The 12,983-nt window shown below is 33.9% G+C and overlaps 1 protein-coding gene across 1 annotated transcript; it reads right to left on the reverse strand.

Moving 5' to 3' along the window:
• Window positions 1-6,932: 6,932 nt before the first annotated feature.
• Window positions 6,933-11,579, reverse strand: LOC120212228 (receptor homology region, transmembrane domain- and RING domain-containing protein 2-like). Its single transcript, XM_039210612.1, has 4 exons — window positions 11,137-11,579; window positions 10,619-10,849; window positions 8,891-9,295; window positions 6,933-7,498 (listed from the first exon to the last, which is right to left on the reverse strand). The coding sequence occupies exons 1-4, from the start codon at window positions 11,276-11,278 to the stop codon at window positions 6,936-6,938; spliced, it is 1,341 nt and encodes a 446-aa protein (XP_039066543.1). The 5' UTR covers window positions 11,279-11,579; the 3' UTR covers window positions 6,933-6,935.
• Between the last annotated feature and the right edge of the window lie 1,404 nt (window positions 11,580-12,983).

Below are 12,983 nucleotides of genomic sequence, written 5' to 3' on the forward strand. Positions count from 1 at the left end.
AAGGTCGTTCATGCTGTTAAAAAGTCAATAATTTGCAGCTTTCAATTGTCATATTTTGCTACAGCCACCGTGAATTTGGTGGTTCAAAGTTGGCAGCTGAAATGGTGGAAAATTGGCAAGGGAAAATTACAAAGTTTAGTCAATGTATTTTAGGGTATTTACAAGATTAGTCTTTATGCTTCAGCTATAAATACCCTAACCCATTTAGCTTCAAAATCACCCCAAATCATTTCTTTCTCCCAATACTAAAGATTTTAGAGAGTTTTCTTGTGAGTTGTGAGTGTTTTGTAAACACATGTAAAGTTTCTCCCTTTGGTAAAAGATCTACAGCAGTCTGGAGACGTAGGCATAATTGGCAGAACTCCGTTATCAATTTTGGGTATTATTATTCCACTTTTATTTCGTATTCTCACTAATCTGGTAATAGGGAAAATTACTCGTTTATTTCCCAACAACTGGTTTCAAGAGCTTTTAGTGCTGAATTTTTTTTCAGTTTTTCTGTGAGGTTACTATTCACATGAATAGTGAATTTCGTGAATATTAAATTTTGGTCGGCGATATGAGTTTGTTGACAGAGGTGTTCTAATACATGGTGGTTCGCAAAAATTTTCAGAAACGATCCAAAAGAAGCCAAATTCGAGTAGGAGCGATGGCTGCAGACGAAGGGAATGTGAAAATTGAGAAGTTCGATTGTGCACACTTTGGCTTTTGGAAGATGAAGATCAAAGATTTTATGTACCAGAAAAATCTATATCAACCTCTCTCAGAAAAGCAACCAGAGGGCTTGAAGAATGAAGACTAGGCTCTTCTTGACAGACAAGCCCGCGAAGTTATATGACTGATGTTATCCCGCAATGTTGCTTTCAACATAGCAAAGGAAAAGACCACGGCGGTTCTTATGGAGGCTCTCTCCAGTATGTATGAGAAGCCATCGACCTCAAACAAATTTCACTTAATGAGGCGATTATTCAATTTGCGGATGGTGGAAGGGGCATCAGTGGCTCAACACCTAAATGAACTCAACACAATCACAACCCAATTGAGTTCCGTGGAAATTGAATTCGATGATGAAGTTTGAGCATTAATTCTCTTATCATCTTACCAGACAGTTGGAATACTACTGTTACAGTAGTTAGCAGCTCGTTGAGAAACAGTAAATTGAAATTCGACGATGTTCGGGATCTGGTATTGAGTGAAGAAATACGACGGATAGAATCAAGAAGCATCAAGCTCCTCAGCCTTGCACACAGAGTCTAGAGGGAGAACTTCAGAAAGAAATCCAAATCATGACAGATTGAAATCTAGAAGGGGAAAATCAAGAATGGGAAAGAAAGATTTTAACTGTTATAATTGCGGCAAGAAGGGTCACTTTAAAAGAGATTGTCGAGCACCGAAGAAAGATACCGCCGCACAGGAACTGTCAACATGACAAAGGAAACATGTGATGCCATGATTTTAAGCATCACCAGTCTGATTGAATCATGGATCTTGGATTCAGGGGCATCTTTCCACATCACCCCATGCCAAGAAATCATGGAGAATTATGTCAGTGGTAATTTTGGGAAGGTTCATCTAGCTAATGATGAAACCTTGAAGATCGTCGGAAAAGGAGACATTCGATTAAAGCTGCCAAACCAGACCTCCTAGAAGCTGAAAGGAGTGAGACATATTCCTGGAATCAAAAGAAATTTGATTTCTATATGATAGCTTGATGGAGACGGATATTGTACAACCTTTTCAGCTGTGAATGGAAGATTACCAAAGGAGCACTCGTCATTGCTCGTGGTAAGAAGACTGGTACTCTCTATGTAACCTCATACTTGGAGAATATCATTGCAGTAGCAGATGCTGATGGAAAAACAAACATATGGCACCAAAGACTTAGCCATATGAGCGAGAAAGGGATGAAGACACTTTTGTCAAAAGGGAAGTTGTCGGATCTAAAGAGTATAGATGTCGAACTATGTGAGGATTGCATCTTTAACAAACAAAAGAAAGTTAGTTTTGCAAAGATTAGCAAGACACCCAAGGGAGAAAAGTTAGAGTTGGTTCATACTGATGTATGAGGACCATCTCCAGTTTCATCTCTTTCAGGCTCACTATATTATGTCACCTTCATCGATGATTCTATAAGGAATGTATGAGTTTATTTTCTGAAGAAGAAATCAGAAGTCTTTGATACCTTCAGAAAATGAAAGGCCGTGGTGGAAAATGAGACTGGTTTGAAAGTCAAGTGGTTGAGGTCTGATAATGGAGGAGAGTATAAAAATAATAGATTCAGAGAATTTTCCACAAACAATGGGATCAAGATGGAGACAACAATTCCCATGACACCGCAACAGAATGGCGTAGCAGACCACATGAACAGAACTCTGAATGAACGTGCCAGAAGCATGAGGATGCATACCTGCTTACCCAAATTGCTATGGGTGAAGCTATCAACACTGCAGCTTACCTGATCAATCGTGGGCCCTCAGTTCCCTTGAATGGTGGAATACCAGAGGAAGTTTGGAGAAGAAAAGAAATAAACCTTTCACACTTAAGAGTGTTTGGTTGTATTTCTTATGTACACATAAATTCTGCTGAAAGAAGTAAACTTGATGCTAAGTCCAACAAATGTGTCTTTATTGGTTATGGTGGTGATGAGTTTGGTTACCGTTTTTGGGACTATGAAAATTAAAGATCATCAGAAGCAGAGATGTCATTTTCAAAAAGAATATGATGTACAAAGGCAGGTCAACCATAAAATCAAGTAGCTCCAATACCAAAGCTGAAACAAATGAATTTGTTGAGTTTGAGGAGATTTCTAGAAATGATGTTCAGATCAATCCTGAAGTAGTTCAAGAAGAACCAGGCACACCAAAACTGATATGCTCCACCAGAATTTCTAAACCAACCTAGTATTATTCGCCTTCTTTGCACTACTTGTTGCTCACTGACAATGGTGAACCAGAGTGCTATGATGAAGCAATGCAAGTGAAGGATTCAGTCAAGTGGGAGTCTTCCATGAAAGATGAGATGGACTCGCTTATGTCAACAAAGACGGTGACTACGGACAAACTGAAGTTGTGTTCAGCTTCAGTTGGCATGCTAGAGTAACAAGACCAGAAATGTTGCTGCATTGATCGAGGTGTGAAGACAGATTAAAATCAGTCATCAAGTGAGAGATTGTTGAAAAGTCAATAATTTACAACTTTCAATGATCATATTTTGCTGCAACCACCGTTAATTTGGTGGTTCAAAGTTGGCAGCAAGTTGGTTGCAAGTTGGTTGAAAGTTGGTAGTTGAAATGGTGGAAAATTAGCAAGGGAAAATTACCAAGTTTAGTCCCTATACTTTAGGGTATTTACAAGATTAGTCCTTAAGCTTCAACTATAAATACCCTAACTCATTTAGCTTTAAAATAATCCCAAATCATTTTTTTCTCCTAATACTAAAGAGTTTAGAGATTTTTCTTGTGAATTGTGAGTGTTTTGTAGACACCTGTAAATTTTCTCCCTTTAGTAAAAGATATGCAGCAGTCTAGAGACGTAGGCCTAATTGTCCGAACTCCGTTATCAATTTCAGGTATTATTATTCCGCTTTTATTTTGCATTCTCACTAGTCTGGTTATAGGAAAATTACTCGTTTATTTCCCAACCCATGCGAGGGTGGGAATCATAAGAAGCTTGATATGAGCCAGTCTAACATGAACTCCCACCCCATCTTGTGCCATCATAACTTTTTTTTAGATGCACCCCAACTCAATGATGATGATGATGATTTCTCTCCCTTCGATATTTATTCTTCATTTTCGCTCATTCATCATTTCTTATTTTTCGTTGTCGATTATTGTTTCACATTTTCTATGTAATTGAGAAGGTAGTCGATCTTGTGAACTCAAAATCATCTTCAAGTTGAGTATAATAAAAATATAAATGCTTATTATTCATATTTTGGATGTATTAAGCATGTATGTTCACCAAATTTTCTTTGTTCTTTTCCCACCCATCTATTTTGTTGAGCTCGTCCATTCGGTATATTTTTCTCAAAATGGGCTGATGGAAATCAAATTGTCTCAATACTCTTTTGGCAGACTACACCTCAACAATTGTAAAGTGGAGCAACGGCATAACAACACACCTCTTCTAACACATTTCATGGTATACACTCTTGAAATGCATTGTTGACATATGACATCCCATTAAACTGTAAAGAAACAAAAGTTATTATACATAAAAAAACAAAGTTTTTTATTATGTAACAAAATTTCAGAAATGATACCTCATATCTACCCTCTCTATATATCTTCATTTTTACATCTAATTTGGTTCCACACGATCAACCTTGAATCTTCAATTTTATACTGTCATCTAAATAGAAAATATGTATTTATCTCCCATAGTATCATATATATTTAACAAAATGATTATAGGAAAAAAATATTTTAAGAAAGTAAATTAAAATATTACCTTGTAGTAAGAGAAAACTTAACTAAAAATTAGGTAATTGATGTAAAATACGAAAGTCGGTACTATGCCCAGATTGTAATATAAGAAAGCCAAAATTACGGATCCCTAACTGGAATAACATGTATTCATAAAAACTTACAAGAAAAAAGGTATTGCATGTGAACCATATTAATAAATTTATTCGACATCAATATTCCTCCAACAATAATATTCCTCCAACAATAGGAAACCATATTAATAAATTTATTCGACATCAATATTCCTCCAACAATAATATTCCTCCAACAATAGGAGAAGAATATATATATGATCGGATTGCATATATGATATCTTCATTGGTTGATTTTTGATTGACTTTAAATGGCCCTTTCAACCATGTGACTCTGATCCGTAACTCATCTATTTCTTCTTTTAAAGGCACCTTCCCCAAATACGCTTGGTAAATTTGTTTTACATCATGATTGTTATGCCCCACCTCTGTTGTACCACTTATAGAAGAATATATATATGATCGGATTGCATATATGATATCTTCATTGGTTGATTTTTGATTGACTTTAAATGGCCCTTTCAACCATGTGACTCTGATCCGTAACTCATCTATTTCTTCTTTTGAAGGCACCTTCCCCAAATACGCTTGGTAAATTTGTTCTACATCATGATTGTTATGTCCCACCTCTGTTGTACCACTTATTGGGACACCAAGTTGTATAAGTATAACCACATCTTTAAAAGTTATTGTGACTTCACAAGAAAGATGAAACATATGAATTTTGGATCTCCAACGTTTGATCAACCCTGAAATTAGAGGAGGCATCAACTTATAACCAAATAAAAAGTGACATTATAGAAACTAGATTGTTACAAATATGGAACGATCAATTGGTTTAACTTCCTACTCTTCATCCCTCGATGACGGAGGAATTGTTCTTCCTACGTTGAAAATTAGATAAAAATAAATTACACAAATAACATAATATTATTTAAAATTTAATTAAAATATAATTATATTGAATCAATCGGATAAGATAAAATATGATTAACATCTATACTTAACATTTCTTCTCTTGGCATCATATTAAGTCTGCAAAACAACATTAGAATATTAACAAATTATTTAAACATAAAAAATTGAAGCCAAATAATATATAATAAAAACAATTACAATGTAAATAATAAAAAAATTAAAAAAAATTAACAATAACCTCAAAGATTCCGAAATAATGCTTCAATCTCAAATTCTTTCGCTCAGACTTCTTTTTTTCTCTACAAAACACAATAAAATTCTATACCACAAGAGCAACAATCGAAATTTTGAAACCCAACAAATATTTCCATAGGAACTCATCAAAATATATATATGTAATATAATAAACCCAACGGTAAAATATATATATATATATATATATATCTTTATTTCGCTAATAAAACTTGTCAAAATGACATACGATTTCATTAAATTAAATTAAAAAAATTAATTACCATAGACCTCGTCCCGATGTACACGATTTATTCTATTAAAAAATTATTTTCCATCAAACTCATCAAATGAAAATGATGAGCTCCAAATACACAAATAACGTTTGCCATAGATCTTCAACTAATTTTCCTGAACCTTATTTCCCCTATTTTTTTCGCAATATTATACTAAATTTTAGGGATGGACATGGATGGGTTGATTCTGGTTTTCTGTCAATCCGACCTGATCCGAAAATTTTATATTCTTCACTCGAAATTCGACCTGAATTTAAGATAATTTCACCAGTCCTACTTTTAAGATAAAACCCGACTCTGACTCTGACTAGACTCAAACCAAATATAAAATTATTTTATTAATTTTATTCAATAAAATAGGGACTTAATTTGAAAAAAATATAAAGAGCGATATTTTTACAATTATCCCTAAATATATAAAGTATAATTATATTATTTTTCTGGTTGGGTCAAATATTATTCACCCTAAACTCATATTCAATTTTACCCAAACTTATCCTCTAAAAAACCATACTCAACCCCAATCTTTTTATAAATAAAAAACCGACCCAATTAAATCGAATCGGATTGAAACCCATAGGATTTAAATCCCGTGCCCATCCTAATAAATTTGTCTTTCCTTATAAAAAAATCAAGGAAAAATATATTGAATATATTTGATTTTTTTGTACTTATTTTATAAATTAAATAAAAAGAATTTTCCAATTTTTGTTTTACAAATTATATAATTAATGATGTGCCAGCTTCTAGTTTTCTTTACATTCTCAGTGGTAAGTGATCCTCAAGACTGCTAAAACAATGCTAATAATCCTCAGTATAAACTCTATGTAGAGCCACTTATCATTCTGGGAATCGCAATATCTGACAGAAAACACATCTTATGTTTCAATGTACAAATCCAGTAGCAGTAGCAGTAGCAACAAGTTCACAGTTCAAACATCAAAAATTAAAAAAAAAACATTCTATGAAATTCAACTCATTACCACTTAATTAACATTCTGGAAGAGAATGGGCAGATGCAAATGGAGAAAAACTAGCAGCCGACTCACTACAATGAAGTGGATGCAGCAGGTGACCGGAAGAACTGACTAAACCTGGTGACTCATTGCTTGGGCTTGGAAAATACGGCGACATGTATCTTGTATTAAGAGGGGATATAGAAGGGTAATTCAACGAGGCCGGTGAAACCAGATGAGTAGCACGAGATCTTTGGGAAGATGCATTCCTAAGATCCACTGAGCTTCTGGAAGGAGATTGATGATAGGACCTAAGTGATTGCTGAATATATGGGGTGCCGGCCCGAGAATGACTGTGAGAAATAGATGGCGACGGAGATACTGCTGGGGCTATTCGTATGGCTGATGATGATGATGCTAATGAAGATCGTGTATATGACAATGCAGAGGACGACACAGAGCTTGGGGTGGATGAAAGCAATGGTGTACTTTCCGATGCTGGAGGATCACCTGCGCTGGTTCTCGCATCACGCTTGCATACAGGGCAAAAAGTTCTCCATGTTGTAAGCCATGAATCAACGCAAAAAGCATGAAACTCTGGGGAAAAAATGCCAAGAAATATTCAGATATACGCATATAAAACATAAACCCCACAATTCAAATAATGAAAGAATCTATTAACATGTTAAAGAAGCTTCACAAATGTAACTATTACGTAGGCAATAATGATAGCAAGAGTCTACAATCACATAGTTTTCTGTTCCAAATAAAAATAGGAAGCAATAAATAAATAACCAATGTAAAATCAATATTCATAGAAGAAATATTATGTAGAAATTCTGATTGGTCTACAATTGAAAGCTGATCCATTTGATCTTGCATATTGTTCGTACGTCTTACAAACATCAATACACACTTTCTAATCTGAAAGTATTCATCACATCAAACAGATTAGTTTAACCGTAATGACAACCACCATAGAAGTCATCGGAAAAAATCTCAGACCAAGTGATATCTTGCAGCTTAATATCGCAACATTGAAGAGGATCCTACTCGGTCACTGGGTAGGAAACAACAATCAGACATAAAGAGAAGCAAGACTTAGCAAATCCTCACCACAAACAAAAGGATCGCTAACTAAAAGCCTGTCACACTAAGTAAGCAAAATTATTTACTAAAAAATTTGATTATATTCTAAGGCAAAGATTTTATAGTTACATTGTTTAGTACAGTAATAGCAATACAAATCTGTTCCTTGAATCTTGATTTGACCAAGAGCACATATGAATCTTTAAATGAATGGGAAGAACATAAATCTGAAAATTTTAAGATCACCACGTCCCACATGGTGATCAAATTCCAACATTTGGGGATACTATAAACAAGAATGTATTTTTGACCCAGATCTAACTTGTGTCATTTGAGAATTTTTTTAATGGGGAAAAAGTACCTATTAATCACAGTTTCTGTAATTAGTTAAAAGTGCTCAAGTATAAGAACAAAGAACAACACCTAAACATGATGATGGAAGCTATTGTGAATTTACATAGGCGTACTAGTCAACAACTATACTTTCTGATACATTAGAAATGCCAAGAAACATTGTCTATCCCCCCCCCCCAAAGAAAAAAACCACCCCAACTTTCCCTTAATTGAGTTTTGCTTACTAGTCAGAAAATGCTACATGCACAGTGTATTATTTTTGAACTCTTAAACAACTAATTATTAGTATATGAATGCTTCTAAACCAAATGGACCAAATTGTTTTATATCCATTTAACACAAAAAACACACTTCTGAAAACAGCCAAAAATCATTGAGAGAAAGGAGAAATATGATAGCCACCCCAAAAACAAGGTTGTGTGAGATTGGTGACCTGATTACTATGCAAATACATACAAAAAGACACTAGGCTACCACCTTAAAACAAACACAATTAGCACAGAAAAATAACCGGAAACATCATCCTTAGTGTTGTAAGAAGCTTACTGTGTCGACATGGAAGAATCCTGAGCTTCTCTCCCACAGTATAATCTTCAAGACATATTGCACAGGTTCTTGATGTACAATTATCTTCCAAGACTGCAGTGAATATCAAACTAGGCATTGCTTTTACCAAACGCCGGCTCATTCCATGGAATTCACGAACTCGAGAAGATTGAGGGCGTTCTTGCCTAATGCGATGTCTGCGTACAAAGAAACAAGTTGCCAGCACTGCTGACATGGCAAGTAGCGAAACAAAGGAGATGGCCATGATTGACCATGCTGAGTTTTCAAAGCTAGGGATTAGCCACAGCTCCATATAAGTAGACCCAGCATACATTTTGAGTATTTCACCAGAAGCCTTGGAAACAAAGACAGCATGTATTTTTATTCCAGCTGCATTCCCTGCCACTGTTAAAAAAAAAGCATGAGCTAAACTCAGAGGTCCATCTAGAAAAATGTGTTTTAGTTCAAGAATGATGCAAATGACTGAAACAATTAAACATCTTCCATTTAATGACTTATTAAAAGTAAAGCAAAAATTCTGGACCACAAACAAACATACCCATATGTGAATAATGGCAGCATATTTATAAACGTAGATGAAATAAGTGCTGGTAAATATTTGGTCCTTATTCTCACTCTTCTTGAAAGCACTCAGAGTGCACAAAAATACCCAGCTGTCCTAAAAAACATCTATTTTAATTATGCTATTTCAGCACCCTACTTTTTCATTTGCAATCTACTCAAAAAACGGCAACTTCTGGACCGTTGATTCCAGCAATCCAAAAGTTCACTTGTAGAAGATTGATCCAGCATGTATAATTGCATTTACAAATTAACAGGCGTAACATGTTTACTCAACCAGTAGTAAATCTAAGGAACTGAATATATAAGACTGATAAAGTTATCCTAGTAAACTGTTTAAGCATTATAATATGCATACTACCTTACAGAAGCCACTATGCAATCGAGTTTTGCATGAATGTGGTAAATGTATGAATAAAATGGAATAAAACGGAATAAAAAGGGGGTAAAACTGTCTCCTAAGACCTATCGACTAAAAAATTGTTCACACAATTGTATGCATGAGAAACAAAACTAAGAATAGAATTTATATCAGAGATCAGATACTTTGCCGTAAAGTAGGATGAAAACTTTTCTATTTCTATTAAAATTTAATAAGAGTAAGGGGACTCTACATCATATGAATCTTGTTTCTCCAAGTACATCTTTAACAGACTTTGCTGAACCACAAAGTCAAACCATTTCCTGCTAAAGATGAAAAGCACATTGTACATAATAAAGTCGAGGTCCACAAGGTTACCCATGTTTTTTTCATAAAGCATAAATATAGTTTAATGATTGCCAATTCACAATAAATGACCATCCTACAAATAAGGATAAAGAAGAATGCTTATGGTCAAAAAATCTGACTGGGTGAACAAAAACTAATTCAACTTGTACAATCAAGGATTTACAAGTACTGTCAAAAAGCAATCCAAAGGGTCCAAGAAGATGACAAGTTTTTTATGATTGGTATTTCTATTTCTCTAGGAAAAACTGTTAAAGACCTCTTAAGATTTTATTGACAACAAAAAGGTTTATTGTATATGCATTTACAAGGTGTTCCAATGGTAATTATTAGAAAGTCAAGTTTACCAAACTGTACAGAAACATTCAATTGCAACCATTGAGCATAGAAAGATGATTTTCAAAGAAGTAGGGCAGTACTTGCAACCAGGACACCATCATCATCATTGTCATAGACAATAGCGGCTTTGAATCCTGCCTTTTGTACTCTCCTTACTTTCTCTTCAAAACTGCAGCCTCCTCTAATAACCAATGCGAATGGGGAAGAAACGTTGGAAACTTTATCAACTTTATTACTCAAATCCGAACAGCCATCAAGAGGCTTTGCCAAATATAATACCCCACATTCCCCTGACCCTTTAATTGCTGGGGCTGCAAATTACGAAAAGAAAAAAAAGGGGGAGAATCAGTTATATTTCAACACCAACATGCTTCAATTTCTAACTTCAATCAAACAAAACTAACTCAATTTTTCATCTGATGCACAATTTATAATTAGCAAAATAAATTATATATTCAACAGATCAATATGTGCAGCTTAAAGACAAGAAAACGAAGTTATTCAACTTTTGTCACCGAGAAGGTCAAGATATTCCTAGAATTTTTCCCATGCTTTCTCAGGAACCAATAAAGAAAATTGCTGAGGATAAAGAGCTCACCAAAATTAGCTTCAATGTCATCGAAAGAGAGGGTAACGTTATTACCAATCAAGATCACACTGGCTGACGTCATCAAGAAAACACTCGATAAACAGAGAAACCATAATAATAATAACAACAACAAAACTCGATTCATCTCCATCGAATAATCAAAAATTTGAAAACCCCCGAAGAAATTCGATCCAAAAAGAAAACCCTAGCTCCCCGTAGAACGACAGAGATTCAATTGTGAGGGGCGTTAGAAGGGAATGGATACATCAGCTTCCATTACCGCGAGAGAAATAGAAAGAGGAAGAAACAGAGAAACAAATATCCGAATCCCTGGATTCTGCTTTCAAAGTTTGATACCTTTTAATCTGATGACGGTAATTTCCTATTTCATCAGATAATTTTAAAGTTTTTTTTTTTCTTTAGCAATTTGTTTTATCTCAGAAGCAAAAAAAAAAAAATCCACTTTTGTTCGATCTAATCCAAAAACATCAATTGAATATTTAAAAAAAAAGTAATAGATTATTTTTATTTTTAAAATTTGTTGATAAAGCTGTTAAGGTCAAACTCGATCAACTACACGTGTGGTGCTTTTCATTTTTAATTTATCTTATTTTAGTTATTAGTTTTGAAAAATTATATTTTGACCATTTTTATTTTGGGTATGTTCAGCTTCAAACCTTAGGCTTAATAAATTTTAGTTTGATCAATAAAATATTAATTTAGTTTTAAATAAAACATCAATCAAATCTTTGTTTTTGAAAATATTAATTTAATTTTTGAATTCGGCGAAATAAAATATATAAATACTTCAATAGAATTTTTTTAAAGAAATATAGTTATTGATGGAAGATATAAACAAGCATGTGTCTATTGGGTCCTTTTGAATGTAGCATCTTTACATGGGTAATTTCAATTTTGTAAGGTATATTGTTGAGCGGAAATCAGGGTTTGATGAAGTTATAAATAGCTAACCACCTCTTGTGCGATTGTAAAAAATCGTTTAGAGGAAGTGAAGCTTTTGAAGACTTTAAGGTTATTTATGTGGAAGATCTTTCGAAGGCTTGAAGAGAACTTATGCAAAAGCTCTTTCAGTGACGTACGCTATATAGCGGTAGTGGTGTCGTCTAAAACCGTTATTGCTCGACCACGATACCCACAATCATTGTAATTACACCCATTATGTCGAAATTGTGATAAGTTTAACACAACCGAAAACATAATCGCAGCCACAATTTAAATTCCTAGTTATGAGTTGTCTTTGTAGCCAATATTATTATTGGCGTCAATTATTTGGTTATTTTTAGGAAATCTATTTATTATATTGTATTATGAAATTATATTAATGAGTATTTTATATCATTACTTGGTTAGAAGTCTCCTTAGTATTAGAATTGCTTTTAACTACTGACTCTTTTATTTGACCTAATGTAACCTCTATTTAAGAGGTTAAGTTGAACGAAATAAAGTTAAGCCTGATTTTTTTTTTATCAATTTTTATGATAATTAAGATTGTCTCCAGTGAGTCCTAGTTTGGAATTCCCTAGGACGAGTTCTACTTTCAATCTCTAAACACACGATCGTAACAATTTAGTATGTCTGAAAATAGCTATCTGAATCACTTGTTGATAGCTATCAGTAGAGTCACATACTTGGGTAAAAGGAATTGTGATACTATGATTATAGTATAATGTTTATGTGGACTTCAAAATGATGTGTTCTTTTACCATTTTATTAGATGATTTTCACTTAAATTGTGTCACGTGTTTGTAGACACTCATTTTCGTCCGGATCTTTTTTACATATATATATAGGATAATATATATAATAATTTCAAAAATATATAATATATATAGTTT

This window comes from Hibiscus syriacus, unplaced genomic scaffold (genome assembly GCF_006381635.1).
Source record: "Hibiscus syriacus cultivar Baekdansim isolate YM2019G1 unplaced genomic scaffold, ASM638163v2 tig00110007_pilon, whole genome shotgun sequence".
Classification (NCBI taxonomy): Eukaryota; Viridiplantae; Streptophyta; class Magnoliopsida; order Malvales; family Malvaceae; genus Hibiscus; species Hibiscus syriacus.